The sequence below is a fragment of the Harmonia axyridis genome, chromosome 2 (assembly GCF_914767665.1).
Source record: "Harmonia axyridis chromosome 2, icHarAxyr1.1, whole genome shotgun sequence".
Taxonomy (NCBI): Eukaryota; Metazoa; Arthropoda; class Insecta; order Coleoptera; family Coccinellidae; genus Harmonia; species Harmonia axyridis.
Window position 1 is genome coordinate 25,963,083 of NC_059502.1, and position 22,716 is coordinate 25,985,798.

General features: G+C 35.0%; 1 protein-coding gene across 2 annotated transcripts in view; it reads right to left on the bottom strand.

Moving 5' to 3' along the window:
• LOC123673968 (circadian locomoter output cycles protein kaput) overlaps window positions 1-22,716 on the bottom strand; it is a 52,884-nt gene that overhangs the window by 15,848 nt on the left and 14,320 nt on the right. For both annotated transcript variants that reach the window (XM_045608757.1, XM_045608758.1), the window contains exons 2-3: window positions 5,595-5,636; window positions 5,393-5,538 (exon numbers count right to left, since the gene is read on the bottom strand). In XM_045608757.1, the coding sequence (XP_045464713.1) occupies window positions 5,393-5,538; window positions 5,595-5,636 (188 nt within the window). The remainder of the gene's footprint in view (window positions 1-5,392; window positions 5,539-5,594; window positions 5,637-22,716) is intronic.

Below are 22,716 nucleotides of genomic sequence, written 5' to 3' on the forward strand. Positions count from 1 at the left end.
ACACCCGGTGTAACGAATACCACTCGAGCATAGACAATATATTTCGATTATAGGAACCTCTTCACTCGACGTAGTTGTCAAAAAAAATTCCGATGTCGGCCACGGGAACGTTTGCAGCAGTCTAGAGATGAGCGATATTTCACGAACTGTGATTTAATCACTGATATCAGACTGTCACAGGTAGTCACAGTTCCGCAAAACGAATACAGAGCGTGACGGGATCACTGTTTGAACATTTCACAGATATTTTCAGGGCGTATCAACGTCCGTGGCAATCGTAAATTATGAAGCCCGCCTGATGTTTTTATTGCTTCGGAACTTATGTCGGTAACTTCGCAGGAAGTATTTTTGTAGGACTTGTTAAACAAAAATACTTGCTACAAAGAAATAATAACTACTGAATTACTACATAATTGGTACTGTATTATAAAAAATAAACGAAAACACGTTAGAGACGTTATGGTTTTTCTATTGACAAACTTTCTTCGAATCGTCGGTATCTTTGAGGGGGGCTGCAGCCCCTGATATCCCTCTTCTAGCTGCTAGTGGATTTGAATTGATATTATTTCACAGTTCATTTTAAAATATTTGAGCTGCTGAATATTAGAAGTGTTAGAATTGACCATATTCACCGTCGCCATATTGTTATGCGACAATACCAACTACCCAGTGTTCCCAACGAAGAAATATTGAGTTTACTAGAAAAATTCCACAATATAAAGTTTATAAGTGAAGTTTATGTGTACCTTTTCTGGCTGCTACGCCAGATAGGCTTGTTTGGGACAACATTGTGCAAAAATTTCACCTTTTGAAAATAAAAAGATTAGTGAAAGGTGGTTTTCTGAACAAATTAATTGTGGCCGAGTGTATAAATGAATGCTTCGCTCCATTTTTGGAAATAGTCAGTGGAAGAATAGTCTTTATGGCTGATAGTATTTTTGATATTAGCGGTATTTTTGTAGTAAACTCAATATTTCTCCGTTGGGAACACTGGGTAGTTGGTATTGTCGCATAACTATATGGCGACGGTGAATATGGTCAATTGGCACTGATATTGATTTCGCAGTATTCTCTGTTGATAATCGAAGTTAATATTCGTTAACGTTATCGTTCGTTAGTCGTGAATTTGTGAATTTTCACTATTAGAGTTGGTGTGTGCGATTTGTGTGAACCAGTTCTAAAAAATGAATAGGCGAAAGACCAGCGATCTTTGGGCTTTCTTCACAGAAGTTGATGGATTATGCTACTTGCAATTTATGCAAGTTGAAATTATCTTATTATTATTATCACTTCAAATTTAAGGAAACATTTGAAAAATCGGCATCCTTCTGTTACGTTCCAAACCAAAGCTGAAACAACGAAAAGAGTTGAAAATGTAAGAAAAATGAATGTTTTCATAATGATTTTTCATTAATTTTGCTTTCAATTCTATACAGCTCCCAACAGTTGAAGCAAGAAAAGTGATATTTGCAGTATCAGATAATGCTGCGAACATCCAAAAAGCAATTCAAGATATAGGATGGAAACATATCGGCTGTCTAGCGCACACAATAAATCTGCTAGTGAAAGATGGACTCAAAAATGGGGACATCGAAAAAACTATTGATAAAGTTCGGGGAATAGTTAAGCATTTCAAAAAAAGTAACATTTCATTCCAAAAATTAATAAAATATGAAAAAAACGTAGGAAAAACGCCCTTAAAATTAATATTGGAAGTTCCGACCCGATGGAATTCCCCGTTTGGCATGCTAGAAAGGTTTATTTTTCTAGAAGAGGCTGTGAAAAGTACTGTAGCCATTATTGAAAAAGAACTGCCTGTACTTACAGCTACAGAGTGGAACATTAAAAAAGAACTGTGTCAGATATTAAAACCTTTTGAAGAAGCCACAAAATCTCTGAGTGGGGAAAATTATTGCACCTCTTCGTTAGTGATCCCCATTTGTAATGGATTGAAGAATATTTTGGAAGAGTTACTGAGGAAAGAGTTATCGGAAACTGTGACGAATATAGTGCAACGACTTCGAGGCAGTTTTCAGGAACGTTTAGGGAATGTGGAAAACAATAACACATTAGCAGTGAGTACTTTTCTTGATCCCAAATTCAAACAATTTGCATTTTTGAATCCGTCTATGGCTGAAAATACGAAAGAAAATATAATGAAAATGATTGTAGAAAAATTCTCCGAAGAGTCAAGTGAGTTATACCTATGCAAGTACCGCAGCAAAAGAATCAAACGATAAACCCATGGAAGAAATCGAGAATGCGAATTGTATGTCTATTAGGGGTACTTTCGATAAAACCATTGCTTCTGTGCAACCTAAAGGCACACACAATTCTCGTGCAATTATTGAAATGCAGGGATACATTGAAGAGGGTGTTATATCTCGCCATCAGAATTCACTCTCGTCGTGGCAAAAGCACTTAGAAAGGTTACTAAAATCGCACGAGATCAATTATGCACTCTAGCAACATCAGTTCCGTGCGAACGATTGTTTTCGAAAGCCGGACAAATATTGACAGAACGTCGAAGCAGGCTAACTAATAAAAAAACTCAAATGATTCTCTTCCCCAATTGTAATATGTCGTTGGTGGAGAATGAATAGGAATAATTGTATTTTCTTCTCGAAAAATTTGTCAAATATAGTTAGGAAATTCGATAATTCAGAGACTGTTTTTACTACCCATTTCTGAGTTTTTTGTTGTAAAATTTTTAATTTTTCTCTTATCTTTTGTTACAGTATTAGCCCCTTAACTATTTTGATATATAAAATTATAAAATGAGTGTATTTTGTTTGGAGGTTGATTACTCATCATTATTATTAAATAAATAAATAAACATCTGAATATATGCATATGGCTTATTATTTATTATTCGATGTCCTAAAAATCATACCTTTTCATTTAGAAATTTCACAATTTGATTAGCTCAGAAATTAATAGAAAATATCAAATATATTTAGGAATTTAATTATTCAATAACTGGTTTTACTATATTTTTGTACATTTCTGATTGTTGCTTTTTCGTTTTTCTCTTATTTTATTTGATGCAGTATCAGCCACTTAATATTATCAATATATATTCACATGTGAATTATTGTATGTGTAGGCATTATTTATTTTTCGATGTCCAAAATTATTCATATCCATATTCTACAAATCTGTTACCTCTAAAGAATTAACAGAAAGACAAAAGAGCTGAGGTTCGGGTGATCCATACACATAATAATAACGAGCACGGTCCGTGCTTAGCCCCGGTGCACACATACGACTTTTGCAGTTACGACACCGTTGCTGTGTCGTACTTGCGGCCTGTGGTACAGAGAATCAAATGGGAGCATGCACACTACCCGCCGTGCCGTTCCGACGTCGTAACTGCCATCATGCGGGCTGTGGTACAACGCCCGCAACGGTGTCGCAACTGCAAATGTCGGATGTGTGCACCGGGGCTTAGGCCCGGTGCACACATCCGACTTTTGCAGTTACGACACCCGTTGCGGTGTCGTACCTATTGAATGCACACTACATACTACACCGGTGTGGTTACGGAGCCGGATCAATTCAATGAGCACTAGTTTCCCATTCAGCATCATGAATGTAATACTTTCTGGACTTATTTGATTATAATCAAATATATGTGTGCACAGGCCAATATAGAAAAGGGTACTGAGAGATCGCATGTACGACTGCGGCACAGTTGCGGCCTAGAGGGACATGCTACCAAAAAACGACCGTATGCTGGCAGTTACGACGTCGCAACTGCACGGCGGGTAGTGTGCATACTCCCATTTGATTCTTTGTACCACAGGCCGCAAGTACGACACAGCAACGGTGTCGTAACTGCAAAAGTCGGATGTGTGCACCGGGCCTTATGATATCAGTACAGCACGGACCCCAGTGCTGCACGGACGCTAACCGAATCCGATACCTAAACAGTGATCACGTCATGCTTTAATTTCACTGATATCATAAAGGAACGTTCACGTTTCACAACGTGATCTAGAAATCACGGTAACGCACATCTCTATGCAGCACCATATCCTTTTCATGAAATTTTCCATGGCCAAATCAAATTGCGGCAATATTTCTTCGATATCTTCCATCTTTTTTGATTTTGAAATTGTAGAGCATGGGCACAAACCTCATCCTTCACATGGACCCAAAAAAAATCTAAAGGTGTTAAATCACAAGATGAACTTGTAAAAAGTGCATCAAGGTTAACACCTGCTGGACCTGAGCCTTTCTGTGGGCTAGGAAAAGACCAATATAAAGCTGCGGTCCAGCTAAGGGAATTGAATAACAGGATAATCCACTGGAATAACACTCCTGGACTTGCTTAGGCACAGAAATTCATGACGATTTCACCTACCTACGCCAAGAAGCTCTTGAAGCTGTCACGAGCCGAGCTTCGAGTGATGGTGGGACTGCTGACGGGGCACTGTCGGAACAAACATCATTTATACCGCATCGGAAAGTCAGCAGATGGGATTTGCAGGCTCTGTGGATCGGAGAAGAAACAGCCGAATACATGGTATGCAAGTATCCAGAGCTGGCTGGCCTAAGAACCATTCATATGGGTAAGCCGGTCCTGGATACCAGAGAGGTAACGGCCAAGGCTCCTTAGGAGGTTGTCAGTTTCATTAACGTCATTGACGACCTCCTTGGGTTTCCTTGAATGAGTAGGGTAGAGAACAAAAGATCTACATGGTCGCAGTTCCCGGAAGGCTTTCCGAACCACAACGACCCCAGTTCAAATAATAATAATAATAAATCACAAGATCGGTAGCCAATTGTGATCGCCAATTTGAAAAAAAACACGCCAAAAAAAATTTTCTTGCAAAATTGCTATAATACGGTGAAATATCGTTTGGGAAATGCCTTATTCTCAAAATTCAGGAGGAATCGACAAACCTGGGTTTTCGTCAACTATACGTGCTACACAGCAGCAAAATGATCACTTGTTCTTGAGCGATGTAAACGTTTTCGATTCTTCACATCACTAACTTATCTTAACACTTTAAATTTTTCCACCAGTTCCACTATTGGCAGCAGAGAATGTGTTTCACGACAAAAGTACTTTAGTTTCGCGAATTGTGACTACAAAAATTTTTTGTAGTGAAGTTTAACAATTTCAATGCGTAGTTGAAGCTTGTATCTTTCCATTTTTAATAAAGGTGTAATTTCTACTTGCCAAATGTCAGAAGATGACAGCTTCAAAGTGACAGCTGCCTCGAAAGCGGGCTATTCAAAATGAAATATTTCATTCAAAAACCCTTTACCAATATAAATCGTATAAAAAAGTTTTATAACTTCTGAAAAGGCTCAGGATCAGTTTTGAACAACGAAGAATCGATGTCTGACTTAATAATTAAATTTACTAGTAGGATTTACTCACCATTGTGCTTTTTCAACAGAGATATAGCTGTCTTAAGAACAGAGGATTTGTCCATTTTTCGATCAGGTGACACCATTGCATTCAATTCACTGACTAAAGTGTTGAACTGATCTCTCCGTTTCTTCTCGCTTAAATTTCTAGATCTTCTGTGAATAATGGAATATAATAAGAACTGAGCAAAAGCGTTCAGATGAATAATCACCTTTTGGAATCCTTGTCATCGGATCCGTCATCCATGTTATCACTAAAAAAGTATAAAACCATATAATTATTGATTTACTTTTCAAAAAATTTTGTTTTTCTTTGCATTCATTCACATCATCTGATGTCCTCTCTTTTGATTTCATTTAATTCATTCATACCATGTCATACCATATTGTTTTTTTTTATTCAATATATCTGTTCATTCTATTCTGTTCATTCTATTCATTTCATATATTCATTAATGTGTTATGTTATTATGTATTATTATTCTTAGCTTTTTGGAACATCAAAAATGAAACGCGTTCAGAATCAACAGATGAAGGGTTGTATTCCTCTGAATAAATTATGATTGATTTTTCACCATTTTCCTATAAATTTCAAAATCCCCAAAAAAGTTATAAACACCACAAATTTTATATTACCGACATTGAAACATGGATCATTTTTCAAGTATGATATTCGTAGAAGTTCATGAATTTTTTCATACATTCATGAAACTATATTGATAATCATTTATATGTGAGATAGCAACGGAATTCGAAATACTTGGAAAATGGCAATTAAACCATCAAAAATATTATCAGAAAGACATCAAAACTAACTCAACCAAGGTATTCGAAATATTGTAACGAAGTCTTATCACAAAATAGACCAAAACGCAATCACTTTGTTAACACTTCATTCGGAATATGCAGATATTCGAATTCTATAAAAAATATGGAATATCTAACGTTCCATTTGAATTTTTTCTCTGCAGATAGCATAAATCATATAGGTCGCAAAAAATAATTTTCAGACCGAAAATTAACTAAGCAAAATGATCCTTCTTTTGAGTAGAATATTTTTAACTCCCTTTAAATATAAGTTGTATTATATTATTCAAATTATTACATTAATTTTTGAGACAGGAAATATTTCATTCATAAAAGTTGAATAAAAATCATCATATACAAACATATGTTTGTACTTCTATTTGTGAAAATAAAGTTCATTATTATTATTACTATTATTATTATATCTTTATTATTTATTAAATGCAAAGCCCCAGTTTCCTAATGAGGGAATTCCCTAGATCCCTTGATGCCCTTGACATACTCAATTGAAGGATGTTGGCAATGTTCCAAGGTTAGTTGTACGTTTGTGTCAAATGCACGTTCATTATCTGAATAGAAGAATACAATCGAGCAATTATCTTCAACTTAATGTGTACTACGAAATATAAGAAAAATTTCACTGCTGGAACTCTGATAGAATTTGGTAGTTCTCAGAATGAATTAGAAGAGCACAAAAATATCATTTGATGTTTGTTCTCTTCGACATTACGTTTGAATAATAAATTCTTGACGAAGAAACTTTAAAAAAAAGTTGTCTGGAAAATTTAAGTAAGTTTAAAGTATGTAACCTGATTATCAGAAACTAAGTACCTAATAAATGTAGAATCTTTTATTATTCTGAATATTTCGTCATATACGCCATTTTGGAAAACTGTAATATTCATTCAACTTATGGTGATTAAATGAATATCAGTAGAGCAAATAATAGGTAAATTAATCCCAATAGTTCTTTTTTCAAATTTCGATCCCCTAACAGGGCACTCTATCATTTCGTCACGATGAATGTATTTTTAGAATTTTGAGACGAGATTGGCCTCAATCGATAAGACTTGAATCACTGATGACGAATCCGTCCTCAAATTCGATTACGTCAGTTTTTCCGGTGCGTTACGAAATGAACACGATAATTCTCGAAGGGAAAAACCAAAGAACTTGGCTTTTTCAGGTTTATTGAAAATCATAAACCATTTGGGTAATCGATTTTTACCAACCACAGATTTGATTGAAATAAAATTAGCACTTAGATGCAAAATAACATTATAAATCTTCGTGCAAAATACCTTGTTGATCACGTTAACATAACTAAGAGATAATTCAAAAAATATTTTAGAAAAATAATAGTCAATTTTCGATTCAGATCGAGTTGTATGCATAAAATGAAAATTTCAATCTTTGAATCTCGCACAGAATTTCGTATTGATGGTATTGATTATTTCAACAGAATATAAAATCAAGCAGTCTCGAAAAAAAAGCTAATATTTCCATAACAACAGATGCGACCGAATTGAAAATTTATAATAGATTTGATCGAAGGTTGAAATATACTCCCCATGAGCAAAATAATTCCCGATTGTTAATACCAAATTTCATGAGGAACTTCTCATCCAGATTAAATAATCGACAACAATAACATCGTAATAAACCAAATATCATATAATACATAGAACAGTTTTTCGCATAAAAAAACGACCACTCAAAAGCTGAGAAATGAATTCGGTATTCAGCGAACATGACTCACGTTCAGGGTGAAATAATTGGTTGGTTGTGATTTAAAAAAAGACTATTCAGCAAAAAAAGAAAAAAATATCAGAAATTGGACTCGAAATTCAAATTAACAAAAATATCATTGGAAGAACTCCAACAACAATTTTTGATAGGAAAGTAGTTATTTAACAGAAAAAGATCTATAATTTTCCCAAATATTGTCAAAAAATTGATATAATAGAATGACTTATTATATTAAACACTAATAAAAGAATGTTTCGAACTGAATTTGTAATCGTTTAGAATCTACGACCTAAAAACCTCTGAAGACGACTACCATATTTCTAGAAGGAGGTGAAAAACCGACCAACCCACAGCTAAGACATACCAAGAATTTTCTAACTCTGTTGAACAATCTATCCATGAAAGCGTTCAGTATTAGAATAAATTAGTTTCATCAACATAACGGGGAAAACCATATCAGTAAGAAGGTGAAATTCCCAACTATATAGAAAATTTTGATTTTGATTGCATTCTTCGAAATTTTATAACCATTTCAATTAGAGGTTATAGAACTCGACATGAGATGTATAAGATGAGAGTCGAGGATTATGGAATGGAAGTATGAAAAAAAGTATGCACTACGCAAATCTAGTAACGCACCATTAAAAATTCGGCAAATGTTTAAGATACATTTTCCTCAAAACTACTTATCCGATTCGGACGGTTTTTTTTTAATGACAAGTTATTTTCTCCTGAACTTTAGTGTGCGCAAACTCTATGTTTGAAATACGGGGTGTCGCAATTATAGTATGTTTTTTTCATGAGATTTGTAAGATTCTGTAGAGTGTAACAGTTACATTATCAAGTTGGAATTAGAGTTACACTTCAGCTTTATCTTTTTTCAACATTTTCATTCATGATTCACTTCATTATCTTTCTTTCTACTCGAGAAACACCATTTTATATCATAACATGATTTTTATGGAAAATTAAAATCTAAATTTAACAACGAAACAAATTTTTAAAAAATGAGTTAAACGATAGTGTCAGTTTCGAGTATTTCCATATCTGGCACGAATAACTTCTTGGCAACGACGGCCCATACTTAAAATAAGAGAGAGACTTTACGTCATTTTGGTCTAGCAATCGGTATCTGCCGTACGTATTCCAAAGTATTCAAGACACGTTCCTCTCTTAATCTTCTCCCAAGAATATCCCAGAGATTCTTTATGGGATTTAAATCTGGGCTCCGCGCTGGCCATACCCTGGTAACGACACCGCCTTTCTTCTAGATAATTTCTCACAACTTGAGCGGCGGGAGTCCTGGCCTGGTATCATCTTGCATCAGCAAACATCCATGCTCTATATAAGGCGCAAATGCCATTACATGTGGCTTTAAAAGCTCCGTGCGACCAGTCAACAGGCGCGGATCCACGGGGGGGAGGGGGTTGGGTGAACTGGGGGAATATCTAATTTCTAATTTCAACGACAAAAATCACAAATGAAACTACCCCGTTCAGTATCGACGCACAATTCGTGTGAATTATCAATATGCAGTGTTTTGGTTATAGTTATTGAAATTATTCGAAATACATGGTGGCCAAGAGAATGACGTCATAAAGAAAAAACAGGTCCCTCGTTTCAAGGGCTATTCGAATCACCCCCACGTATGTTATGCGATTTTTCACGGTTTTCGAGTTATGAACTTTGAGAATTTTCGACTTGACCATTTAAAAAAAAATATATTAAAAAAAAAGTACAAGACTTCTCTGTTAAATTTTTTTTTGTAACTTAATCTCCATCAACTGTACTTTTATACATAAAATTATCAGCTTCGTAACTTTTATAAAAGTTATGGAAATGTTGGTCTCAAGTGACAAAGTTACGTGAATTGGATTATGATCTGAATTTTCGAATGGAAATTAAAAATGTAAAAAGGCTAATTCACGGTTTCTCAGTATGCTTAAAAACTGCGCTCAACAGTCAGATTTTAGAATCATTAATAAAAAAAGTACTTAACAATCTACTTTTGCTAGAATTAGCCTTCAAAGTCAACGAGGTGGAAAAAATCAAAGAAGTAGAAATTTACTCAAAAATTATATTTTGCCATTTTGAGATTTTTCTGATCAAGTTATGATAGAAAATGCTGAAAATTAATGAAAATCAGCTTTAGATGTTGGTCAAGAAAAGTTTTAGATAAAAAACAGAAAAAGGTATGGCAATAAATCTCACATCATAATGTAAATAAAAAGAAATGTGTTAGAATATTACTTCATCCGAACAGATTACGAGAGAGACAACCAACCCTACACTTGAAAGTATTACTTCATGTCGTACGGTGGCGCGGCGAGTCTGCGCGTGGCGAGGCCATCGAGGGCCATCGAGAGAGAAAACAAGAATAGATCTTCGATGATCGAGAGCGAACGCCAGGGACATAACCTTAGTGTTTCAGTCCTTCTGCCCGGCCTTCTTACAGGCCTTCGGTTCTGCCTTCTGAACTGTACTTGTTTTAGAGATAGAGTTAGACTTACTAGAGTGTCTTGAGAATGAACGATTAATATCATCATCTGTGTTTTAGTGAATACTCTGTATTTTATATAACCCAAATATTCCAATAGGTTATGGGCCCAGTGCATGCTTAACTGCGTGACCAGGTAAACAATTATTCTGAAAATCTATTGTATACACAACGAGAAAAATATTGAGGTAAGTTGAAATTTCAACTTAATTAACGGGGCTAGAGGAGATATTTTATTAAGTTCAGTGAATGGAAATGATTTATTTCATATTCATTGCTGAAATAGAGAAATCCTGTTATACAGTATATATTGTATTTGGAAATAATGTGTTTACCTATCTATTAGAGTTAAATCATGTTCACAACCTAGGAAGTTGATTTCAAGTGTAGAGACCTTGCAAATCTGATTCTTAACGGTTATTGAACGTTGATGTTTAGAGAAATGAGATATTTTACTATACACGGGTTTTAATAGAATTAAATCATGTTCACAACCTAGGAAGTCAATTTCAAGTGTAAGAGACCTTGCAAATTTGATTCTTAACGGTTATTGAACGTTGATGTTAAGAGAAATGAGATATTTTACTATACACATGTCTTATAGATTTAGATTATGCAGATGTAGAGATTCTGCATACTCATTGTATCAAATCGATTTAGATGTTCGTGAATTCAGAGATTTACATTCAGCATTTGAGAAAATTATGTGAATTTAGAGTTTTTCAGAGTCATAATTTGGGAGATGTACATACATCATTCGAGAGGTATCGATGAGAAAATTTCAGAGACTTTGCTAACATACTTTCTGTTTTAGATTGGATAATTTTAGAGAATTTACATACCACACCCAGAGAATTGGAGCATGTAGATTTGAAGATTCTACATACATTGCTTGGAGCATGTAAAATTGGATGTTTCACATTCCATAAAGATAATCCAGAGATTGAGATATTTTGAGAGTATATATATTGATGAAAAATTTGGGGAACTATTTATTTCACTAAACTACAAAAACTGCAGTATGGTAAGATAAGTGATAATCAATATTTCAGGGCTTCTTTCATACAATGCTTGCTGTGCTGTGTTGTTTGTTTGTAAACTAGGGATATTATAGGATTCAAGTATTCATCCCGTACATGCACAATGGCCATACCTAACTCAATAGGTTTTCATTGCAGTGCGTGATACCGCTTTTGTAGTAAGGTGTACATGTACGAGGTGGTGTTGCTTGAAAACTTGATAGTCCTGTTTCGAATTGTATCAGATTGCTGTGCGTCTGAGGTAATTCAGAAGCACGAAACAAAATTTTATATCTTATACCTGGTAGTAGATGTACTAAGAGAGCATATAATGCACAAAAATCTTAAAATACATAATATAAATATTTTGTTTCATAAATCCTGAAATAGATGACAGCCAAAGGAAATCAAGGAAAAACATTGGTGGAGTATGATAGCGATTCCACCATTTCCGTAAGTGCAGAAGATATAGGTTTCACGCATTACGAGGAAAGAGAGAATTGTCAGAACCAATTAAGTTTTTCATGCAATTAATAATTGCCATTTCCTTGATTTTAGCTGACTAGAGCAGTATCAACGAGTGATACGTAAGAGACTAGATGAGAGATGCTAGAGAAATTTTAGAGTCATTACACAAAACCCCCTTTTGAGAAATTAGAGATCTGAGAGAGGAGAAATTGTCGACAATGGAGAGAGTACAATAGAGAGAGTAGAGAAGAGAATTTTAGAGTATGAGAAAACCCAGGTATATATAAAAATTAATCCATGTTACAGAGGTAATTAGAGTTATGAAAATATTTTTGAGGTTGAATTTTAGAGATTTTGGAGTACGAGAAAACCCAGCTATATTTAAAATTTATTCATGTCACAGAGGTAATTAGAGATATGAGAATATTTTTGAAGTTAAATTTCAGAATTTGAGAAAACCCAGGTATTCAAAAATTAATTCATTCAACAGAGGTGATTAGAGTTAAGAGAATACATTTTTGGGGTTAAATTCTAGAGTATTAGAAAACCCAGGTATTTAAAATTAATCCATGTTACAGAGCAGAATTCAAATTTTAAGATCTGGATGGACAGTCTATGATCAGAGCTTTTTTACAAACGATTTGTTGGATGTCATAGAGCCAAGTACGAGTAACCAAACTTTTTCAGAGGCCAACAAATCCAAGAGAAGTAATTAAGTACGAGACATTATCATAAACAGAATTGAGGAGAATTATTAAAAGAAAACTTTCAATATCCGAGACCCTGTTGAAGTAAGTAGAGGTTTGAGGTTCTCCAGGAAGTGCAAGTCAAATGCGACACACACTTCAGGTAAGAGCCCACTTGTAATCCATTAAAATGGAGAAACACGAATCGGTCGATGATTTCTGTGAAAGATTCGACTCGATAGTATGAGAGTATGAAGCATGTGAGGTGTGATTGAGCTAACTGCTCAAAAGATAAGATCTGCACTTTATCATGCTGTATTACCAGTCATATCCGAGTTACGAGATGCAGATCTGACCAGGAGACAGACCCCAAACCAAGAAGGTAATTTAGACGAGATCAAGACCTTCATCAGAGAGAGAGAGAGAGAGAGAGAGATCAGAGAGATTAGAGGTTGAGAAGAGGTCTGAAATTGAAGAGGATATTCAAAAAGTTCAACGGGAACATAAATTAAAATGCTTCCGTTGTAACAAAGAGAGACACTGGTCAACTGATTGCAATTTGAGGCAACAGAGTAAGTAAGTGATTCTGCTTCGGTTGTAGGACAATCAAGTTAGAGGATTGCATTAACAATGGTGGCACGAACGAGACTAGGCCCGTTAAATTTAGAGGATCGAGTAAAGGTAGGTTGAACAAGCCAAGTTTCAACACTAAGAGACGAAGCCATGTAAACCAGAGGAGAATGAGAGAGAGTAAGAGATTCAACAAAGAGGGTCGCTCCAAGGCAAGAAGGGTTGGAAGTATAGAGCATAGAGAAACTAGAACAGGTAAACTTGATCCAATCATTAACTTCTTTGCAGATTCTGGAGCAACAGACCATATCGTAAATGGTTGTCTGATTTTGAGAAACTTTGAGAGATATCAAAATATGAGTATAGAGAGCGAATAAAACGAGATAGCAGTCATTGTAATCGATGAGGACAATTCCAAATTCTAAGAGTTTACAATAAAGTTAATAATGAGATTGTTTTAGAGAATCAAGCAACGATAAGCGAAGAAGATGAGATGAGCTTGCAATCGCAGACACATTCCAATAACGAGTTATTAGGTTCGGAGGGAGAACCGGAATCTGCGATTGGGAGGGAGAAAGAGTATGATCTCATCTTTTCACCTAAAGAGAAAAATCACTAGTTTCAACTGACAAAACAGATGAAACACAATCTGAGCAACAAGAAAAATTGGGATTGCAGTCATATCAGTAGAGAGGCAATTTAGATCGATAACTTGGAATCAATCCAAAACTTAGAACGTGAAGTATGTATCATATCGACAATGGAGAAATTACACTTTAAAGAGACAGAATGAGAGCTGAGAAACAACCAGTTGACACACACTGACACGATGGGACTTATTAAACCACCATCTCATCCAGGTCAGTAAAGATTCATTAATGTCTACATAGAAGACTATTGGAGACTTGCTAAAGCATATTCATTAAAACAGAAGATGAGTTGGCTGAAGCATTAGAGAAATTCTTAATATCAACAAGAAACTTGTTGGAGAAAAATGAGAAGGTATATTATATCACGTCAGATCAAGGTACAGATTTACCGAAAGGAAATTCCTAGAAGTACTGAGTAGAGAAAATATAGAGAACGAGAGAGCGGAGAGGTTTAACTCGACGATCCAAAAGAAGGTTCGTACATACATGTTTGATTCCAGACTACCTAAGAGTATGTGGGAGATTGGTGTTGATGCATCTATAGATGTGTACAACAGAACACACAAGTCTATCAGATATCAAACACCATTGACAAAGTTTGCACCAAATGCAAAATGCCACTTTGATCAAATTGAGAGATGTGGATGTATTGGATGTATTTGTAAGTATTATCATGTATTGTGATGTTCGCATACATTAAGATTCCAAAACCCAGCTTGAAATTTGGAGAATGTGCCCTGAAAGCTCCCAGTGGGTTATACCGTGGTTACTTGACGTGGCATTCAAGCTCGAAAAAGTCCTTTGAATCTCAACATGTGAGATTTAACAAGAAACTTGCCTACAAAGATGTTTATAGAAATAAACAACTTGATGACACTAGAGAAAAATTAGAGACCCAGGAAAATATAATTGACTGGGATTGGATGAAAAACTCGAAAGAGCCAAAATAAGGGAACTGCCGATAAAAAGTGTTTGATTGTCTCAGTCTTTACTTGTCGGAAATTCATCTTGATGATTAAAAAGTAAAATAACTTATTTCCGCTTATAAAAAGGCCAGTAACCTGCTACACTTAGAGAAAACTGTAGAGGACGTAAGCTATGCAAGGTTTTTTAATTACTCAGAGAATAGTATTTTAGAAAGTGGGCTGAACGACCTCGGTCGATTGCCTTTGGATAACTAGTTATCAATAAAGATTAGCTATTAATATTATTATTTTAGGTAAATATGAGAAAACCGATAGAGAAGAAGATATGAGACTTTGTCTTATTTCTTCATCAAATAGAGAACCAAAAATTTCGAGGAAGCTATAAAAGAAGAAATTGATTCCATGAACAAAATAAGGTTTGGATATTGGTAGATAAAAAGTATCCTCAAATATCTGGAAAACAAGCTAATATTATAGACCCGAAATGGTATTCGAGAGAAAATTAGAGGCAAATGGTCTTATACGATACAAAGTAAGATTAGCCATACGATTCTTTAAGGTCAAAAATATCTATGACACTAGACTTCCTGTAATTAGAGCTACAATAATTAATGAGTATGATTTACATGCTTGTCAATCAGAAGTAAAAACCTGATTGGCACTATAGAGGAGATCTATATGGAGATTCTTGATGGAGGAGACATCGACAATGAGATCAAACGATGTAATAAGAGATTCACCGAAGAGATCTAGAAACTTGGTTCAGAGAATGATATACATGGACCTTGTCTATATACTTGGAGGGGAAATGATATAAATATAAAGAGAAACTGAGGAGAGAGGTATATAAATCGATCAATAAAATTATACCAATAATATGTTAGAGAGATTAGATATGAATGACTGCAATGCTCAAAATATTCATAGGGTAACCAGACAGATTAAAAATAGGATTAAGAGAAATCAAGCAGAGAATTTACAAGATGACTCAGATAAACTAGAGGTGAAAAGAGTTCCTTATAGAGATGAAAAGAGTTCCTTATAGAGATGAAAAGAGTTCCGCTTAGAAATAAAAAGAGTTCCTTATAGAGATGAAAAGAGTTCCTTATAGAGAAGCGATTGGTAGCTTAATGTATCCATCAAATGGTAGACACTTCGTTTACTGTTAACTATTCAACGAGAAAACAAATGAAGCTGATTGGAAAGGTGTAAAGAGAATCTTCAGGTATTTGAAAAGTACTGTTTGAATTCACAGCTCAAACTGAATACTAAGAGGCATTTACCGATGCAACAATTAGAGACCATACCGACTTTTCATCAACTGAAAGGTATGTTATTAGATTGTTTGAAGATGTAATAGCTTGGAGAAGCCATAATCAAACCTATGTCACATTGTCCACTTGTAGAGCCGAATACCTAGCCATGAATAATGCCTATCAAGAATTAATAATTCTTGACAAGGTACTTAGATTTGTGGTAGGAAAACTGATGTTTCCTATAACAGTCTGGTGTGATAACAAATCCACTGGAGACTGCACCAAGAAAGATGGTAGTCACAAACTAAAAGTATTTGATGATCATTTAGAGGTAATAAATGACGACCTACTAGATAGAAAGAAATCTGGACCTAGACGACATATGGTTGAAACAAATGGTGATTTCAAACAATGTGTTGAGCATAAGAGAACCACAGTGAGGTGGACTCCAACGAAAGAGAATGTGTCAGAGATATCATCAGACGGTCATAAGAGATTAACTCAAGAACTAATGATTTATTACTAACTCATTGAATTTTTGTTTTCAGAGTATTTCTAGAGACTAGAGTATAAACTAATTGAGTTCAGTTTATAGATTAGACTTGGAGTGGAGAATGCTGGTTGTAGTTCGATGAAGGGAGGAAGTGTTAGAATATTACTTCATCCGAACAGATTACGAGAGAGACAACCAACCCTACACTTGAAAGTATTACTTCATGTCGTACGGTGGCGCGGCGAGTCTGCGCGTGGCGAGGCCATCGAGGGCCATCGAGAGAGAAAACAAGAATATATCTTCGATGATCGAGAGCGAACGTCAGGGACATAACCTTAGTGATTCAGTCCTTCTGCCCGGCCTTCTTACAGGCCTTCGGTTCTGCCTTCTGAACTGTACTTGTTTTAGAGATAGAGTTAGACTTACTAGAGTGTCTTGAGAATAAAGGATTAATATCATCATCTGTGTATTAGTGAATACTCTGTATTTTATATAACCCAAATATTCCAATAAAATGTATTTATAAAATTCACAGTAGGTTTCAAAAGTGGCCACCTCGAGCCTCAATGCACATCTTACACTTTCTTAGAAAATTTTCTTTAAATCGATTAAAAGCTGCCCTGTTTTCTATTAGGACATGTTCGGCTTCTCTTAAATTAACCATGCTCTGGGCATTCCAAGAACTTCTATCCAAGATATACTTCACGCAGTAGGATACCACGCATTCCACATTCAACAAAAAGAGAGAGAAGATCCTGGGTATTTTAATAAAATTTTGTGGACAGATGAGTCCAGATTTCAGCTATGAGAAATCTTCAATATTCACAACTACCACACGTGGGCGATTGAAAATCCTCATGATGTGAGAGCATCAAATTTCCAACAACGCTTTAGCGTTAATTTGTGGTCTGGTGTCCTCAATGGTGAACTAATTGGTCCATATGAATAACCGTCCAGACTTGATGGAGAAACGTACAAAAATTTCTTCGAGCATGAACTTCCTTCGCTCCTGGAAGATGTGAGTTTAATGTGGAATGCGTGGTATCCTACTGCGTGAAGTATATCTTGGATAGAAGTTCTTGGAATGCCCAGAGCATGGTTAACTCAAGAAAAGCCGAACACGTCCTAAGAGAAAACGGGGCAGCTTTTCATCGATTAAAAGAAAATTTTCTAAAAAAGTGTAAAATGTGTATTGAGGCTCGAGGTGGCCACTTTGAAACCCTACTGTAAATTTTATAAATACATTTCTTTTTATTTACATTATGATGTGTGATTTATTGCCATACCTTTTTCTTTTTTTTATCTAAAACTTTTCTTGACCAACATCTAAAGCTAATTTCCATTAATTTCCAGCATTTTCTATCATAACTTGTTCAGAAAAATCTTAAAATGGCAAAAAATAATTTTTGAGTAAATATCTACTTTTTTGATTTTTTCCACCTCGCTGAATTTGAAGGCTAATTCTAGCAAAAGTAGATTGTTAAGTACATTTTTTATTAATGATTCTAAAATCTGACTCTTGAGCGCAGTTTTTAAGCACACTGAGAAACCGTGAATTAGCCTTTTCACATTTTAATTTCCGTTCGAAAATTCAGATCATAATCCAATTCACGTAACTTTGTCACTTGAGACCAACATTTCCATCATTTTTATAAAAGTTACGAAGCTGGTTATTTTATGTACGAAAGTATAGTTCATGGAGATTAAGTTACAAAAAAAATTTCACAGAAAAGTCTTGTACTTTTTTTTTATATCTTTTTTAAGATGGTCAAGTCGAAAATTCTCAAAGTTCGTAAAAAAATTCATAACTCGAAAACCGTGAAAAATCGCATAACATACATGGGGGTGATTCGAATAGCCCATGAGACGAGGGACCTGTTTTTTCTTTTTGACGTCAATCTCTATCTATAATCGTAATGAATACCAACTCGAGCTTTGCGCTCTCGTGATGTTTCGCGAACTACGTCGCGTTCCTAATTGGTTTAGAAAACTGGTTTTTTTTTTTAGGTTTCTGAAAAATTAATCACGGCGTTCCAAAACGATTTAGTAGATCTAATGACGCTTCCCTACTATGCCCTGCTATCCCACAATACTCCTTTTTTTTATTCTTCCTCCTCATTTTAAGACTAATTTCTTGTTATTTTTCATTCTCCAACTCTCATACCAACTTCTTGGTGCTCGGCCGGGTGGGCGTCTCGAATTTGGACTTTTGCTCTTATACTTCCAGTCCCAATACTGAAAAAACTTTTATAGTATCTACCTAATCCTAGATCTGCGAAATTTTTTGAGCGCTCTATCCGTAAACACGATAAAGAGAAGCCTTAAAAATTTTTCAAGCTTCATGCAAAAGGAGTTTGAAATTTCAGTTGAAGATATAAGATAACAATTTAAATTTAGTGGATAATTTTGCGTTCATTGGGCCAGCAGAACCATAAAAAATTGTAGTAGGATATCGAAAAGAATCCTGAGCAACAGATCTGAAGTTGAAATTTAGTTCGTAATACCTAAAATAATCACACGAATTCATGCCTAATTTTAGGAGGATCATCTTCAAGGTCTCCAAGAACTCAATAGGCACATGATAAATAAATAGATAGATAGATAGACAGATAAATCTTCTTTATTTCAGATCTTACAAAGTTGTTACATAAGAAATGAAATGACTTCAAAATACAGAACAAATATATCCTATGACAGACTATTGGAATTAAAATATTCATCAAGATTATAGGTTTCCAATCGAACCAGCATTTTCCTTATTGAGTTCTTAAAAGTCCCTACATAATTACATCTCTTAACGTTATCAGGAAGTTTATTGAATAGTTTTGTGCACATATATAGTATGGACCCCTCTCTGCCATGGTTAATCTGTTGCGGAAACAGAAGATCTAGATTTTCTGTATTATAACTACATTCTCTATTAAATTCAAAAAAATTTTTATCATTGAAAACAAAAATTTAACATTCATAAATATATAAACCATAAATGGTAAATAAATTATTTTGGCGGAAATTTGCTCTACAAGATTCCCTAAAATTCAATCTGTACATAACATACATCTCAAAGTTCTTTTTTGAATGACAAATATCGAATTAACATTATAACGACCCAAAAAAATTATTCCATACCTCATGACTGATTCGAAATTAGCATGATATATCATTTTCACAATACTCTCATCCAAGTGATCCTTATTCCACAGCCATCACTGGATAATTTGAGACAGACTCTATCTATATGAATTTCTCAATTAAGGAATTCATCCATATGAACACCCAAGAATCTGGTGTCTGATGAAAGTGTAACACTGTTACCATCCAGAATAATACAGTCTAGCGATGTGTTCAGAGTTTGTTCACGATAAAAGAGTACCAGATGGTTTTTTCCCCATTAATCACTAATTTGTTCATATCAAACCAATATTTCACCTTAAAGAACTCATCTTTTGTTTTGTAAACAGTCTTCTTTAAATCACTTCCTTCAATTTAAACATAATTAATATAAAATATAAACAATATTGGAACAGCTATAGTACCCTGAGCAACTCCCAATTCCACATCCAGAATATCTGATTTTACATCACCACCGAGAATAACCTGCTGCTTCCTATTTGACAAAAAGGATTGTATCCAATCATTCGCTTTTCCCCTTATTCCACATTTATCCAACTTCCGAAGTAGAAGCTCATGAACAACTCAATCAAAATCTTTGCTTATCAAGAAAAAGACCCAATGCCAAATTCTTATTCTCTGTCTGGTGATCATATCTAATTCAAAAATCTTGAGAGAATACAGGTAATAAACTAATTGGTCTATAGTTACTCAAGACGAGTGGATCACCCTTCTTAAGCAATGGTTTTATCAAAGCAAATTTCAACTGATCTGGATAAATAGAGTACTTCATGGAATTATTAATTATGTAACACAGCACATCTGATATTGTCATGAATGAACGAGCGCTCGAAATCTGAAACTAGTCAGTGCTTTCCACGATTCTTTTGTTTGAATACTCTCTAGACTCTAGGAGAAAAGGCCTGTCCTGAAAACTATCGTGGTATAAGCCTTCTTAGCTCAGTATCCAAGGTCTTTACAAAAATTATATCAGAGGAGATAAAATCAACAGGAATATCTGAGGAACAGCAAGGCTTCAGAAAAAAACAGATCGACAATCGACGCCATATTTACCATTAGGCAGATCACTGAAAAAGCCATAGAACTCAACAAAACGGCATTTATGTGTTTTATTGACCTTACCCAGGCATTCGATAGAGTACGTCTAATCGACATAGTAAGGCTACTGAAACAACGAAAAGTAGACCGAAGCATAATTAGGGTCGTTAGAGAGCTCAATAATGATGCGTCAACATTCATCAAGACAGACTCAGAAATGACGAAAGAAATACCAATCGTAACAAGGATACGACAAGGAGATAGCCTGAGTCCAATATTATTTAACATTATTATGAACGAAATCATAGGACAGGTTAAGATCAAAGGCGGAGGATATAGAATGGGAAATGAAGAAATTAAAATTTTGTGTTATGTGGACGATGCCGTCATAATTTCAGAAGATGAAGATAACCTCCAGAGACTCCTCTACGCCTTCGAAAGAGCAGCTGATTCATTCAACATGATTATTTCCACCAACAAAACCCTATGCCTCTCAATATCCAGGGAACCAAGAAGATGCAAGCTAGCGGTATATAACAAAAGCATAGAGCAGGTTATGTCATACACATACCTTGGTTCCAATATAACAAGTAGAAAAAATCTGAAAGAGGAGGTGAACAGCCAAATTCCAAAAGCCTCGTTGATATCGGGATACTTGCGCGACATAATATGGAGGAACAAATATATGAGCCTATCTAGCAAGGTCAGAATATACAAGACTTGTGTTAGACCAATCATGACGTATGGTATTGAAACAAGTGGATAGGATGCCTGATAACCGACTGCCCAAAATAGCAAAAACGGAAAGGCCTAACACCGCAAGACTTCCAGGGACACCACCAAAGCGCTGGTATGAAAGTTGGACCTTTGCATCCCAGGAATGAGGAATATTGTGGAAAACACAGGACTTTGTCCTAACGTATGAAGAAGAAGACTCTCTAGACATTATAGGCAAAACAAGAAATTCTAATGGTAACCCCCTTCATTCAAAAGCTCGTGAAGAATACTTCTCAATGATAAAAGCGGAGCTAGAAAGGTTATTTAAATAAGAATTCAAATGTTAGACTAATCGTGAATTTATTTCTTGTCGCTGTATAAAAATACAAGCACTGTACCTAATAACTTTCCAAAACGTAATTAAAGACATTCTTGACAATTTTTGTAGAATTCACTCGTACCAGTGATTGCCTAAGAAAAAAGTGATGATTGATAGATCCTTTCAAATTTCACGAAATGACCAGAATTTACAATGTTTTTTCAGATTTTTCATTTATTATTCTGAAGTATTCTTTACGAGCTATTAAATGATGCAGTTTTTCAGAGGGGTTACGGAGCGCATTACCCCTTCCGAAATATAACCGATACCTCCTGTAGTAAAAACACTTTCTCCCGAAATCAAAACTAATTTTTGACTACCCTCTATAGATATTGAAATTGCACCCAGAGAAAATTGCCTGGACACAAGGAGGGGGTTGCCATAAGAATATTTTGCTTTGGGGTGGTTGGAGCGCAGGGGGTTGGCTCAGCTCCTAAAGGTGTTGTTATTGTTCCCCATCTATACTATTGAAAGATTTTCAACTGTTTTTTATAACACTTATAATTTTGTAGGCATATCAAGTTTTTAAAAACCCACCCTGTATATTGATTCTAATGTTTCGTGCTGTACAGGATGTCTCAAATTCCATGATCCCAGATCTCTTTCTTCAAAATAATCAGGTATCAAAAGGCAGATCATAAATATCTTGATTAATTCTCGAGTTTCAGGGCGTTTCTGCAAAATTACTGTTTCAAATAAATATTAAGTATAACGAAACAGTTATACTGGGTTTCTATTCGAGATATTAAAAAAACTCTAAAAACGTTATTTTTTTTTGTAGATAATTTTCGAAATAAATTAACCGATAAATTCAAGATTACTTGATGAAATTTCTTTCATAATCTTTCAGTTCATTGATCACCCTGTATGACGGTGCCAAGCAGAGATTTCGAATTTTGATTATGAACTAATTCTTTATGGTTACGAAAACGAAAAAAAATTATAAT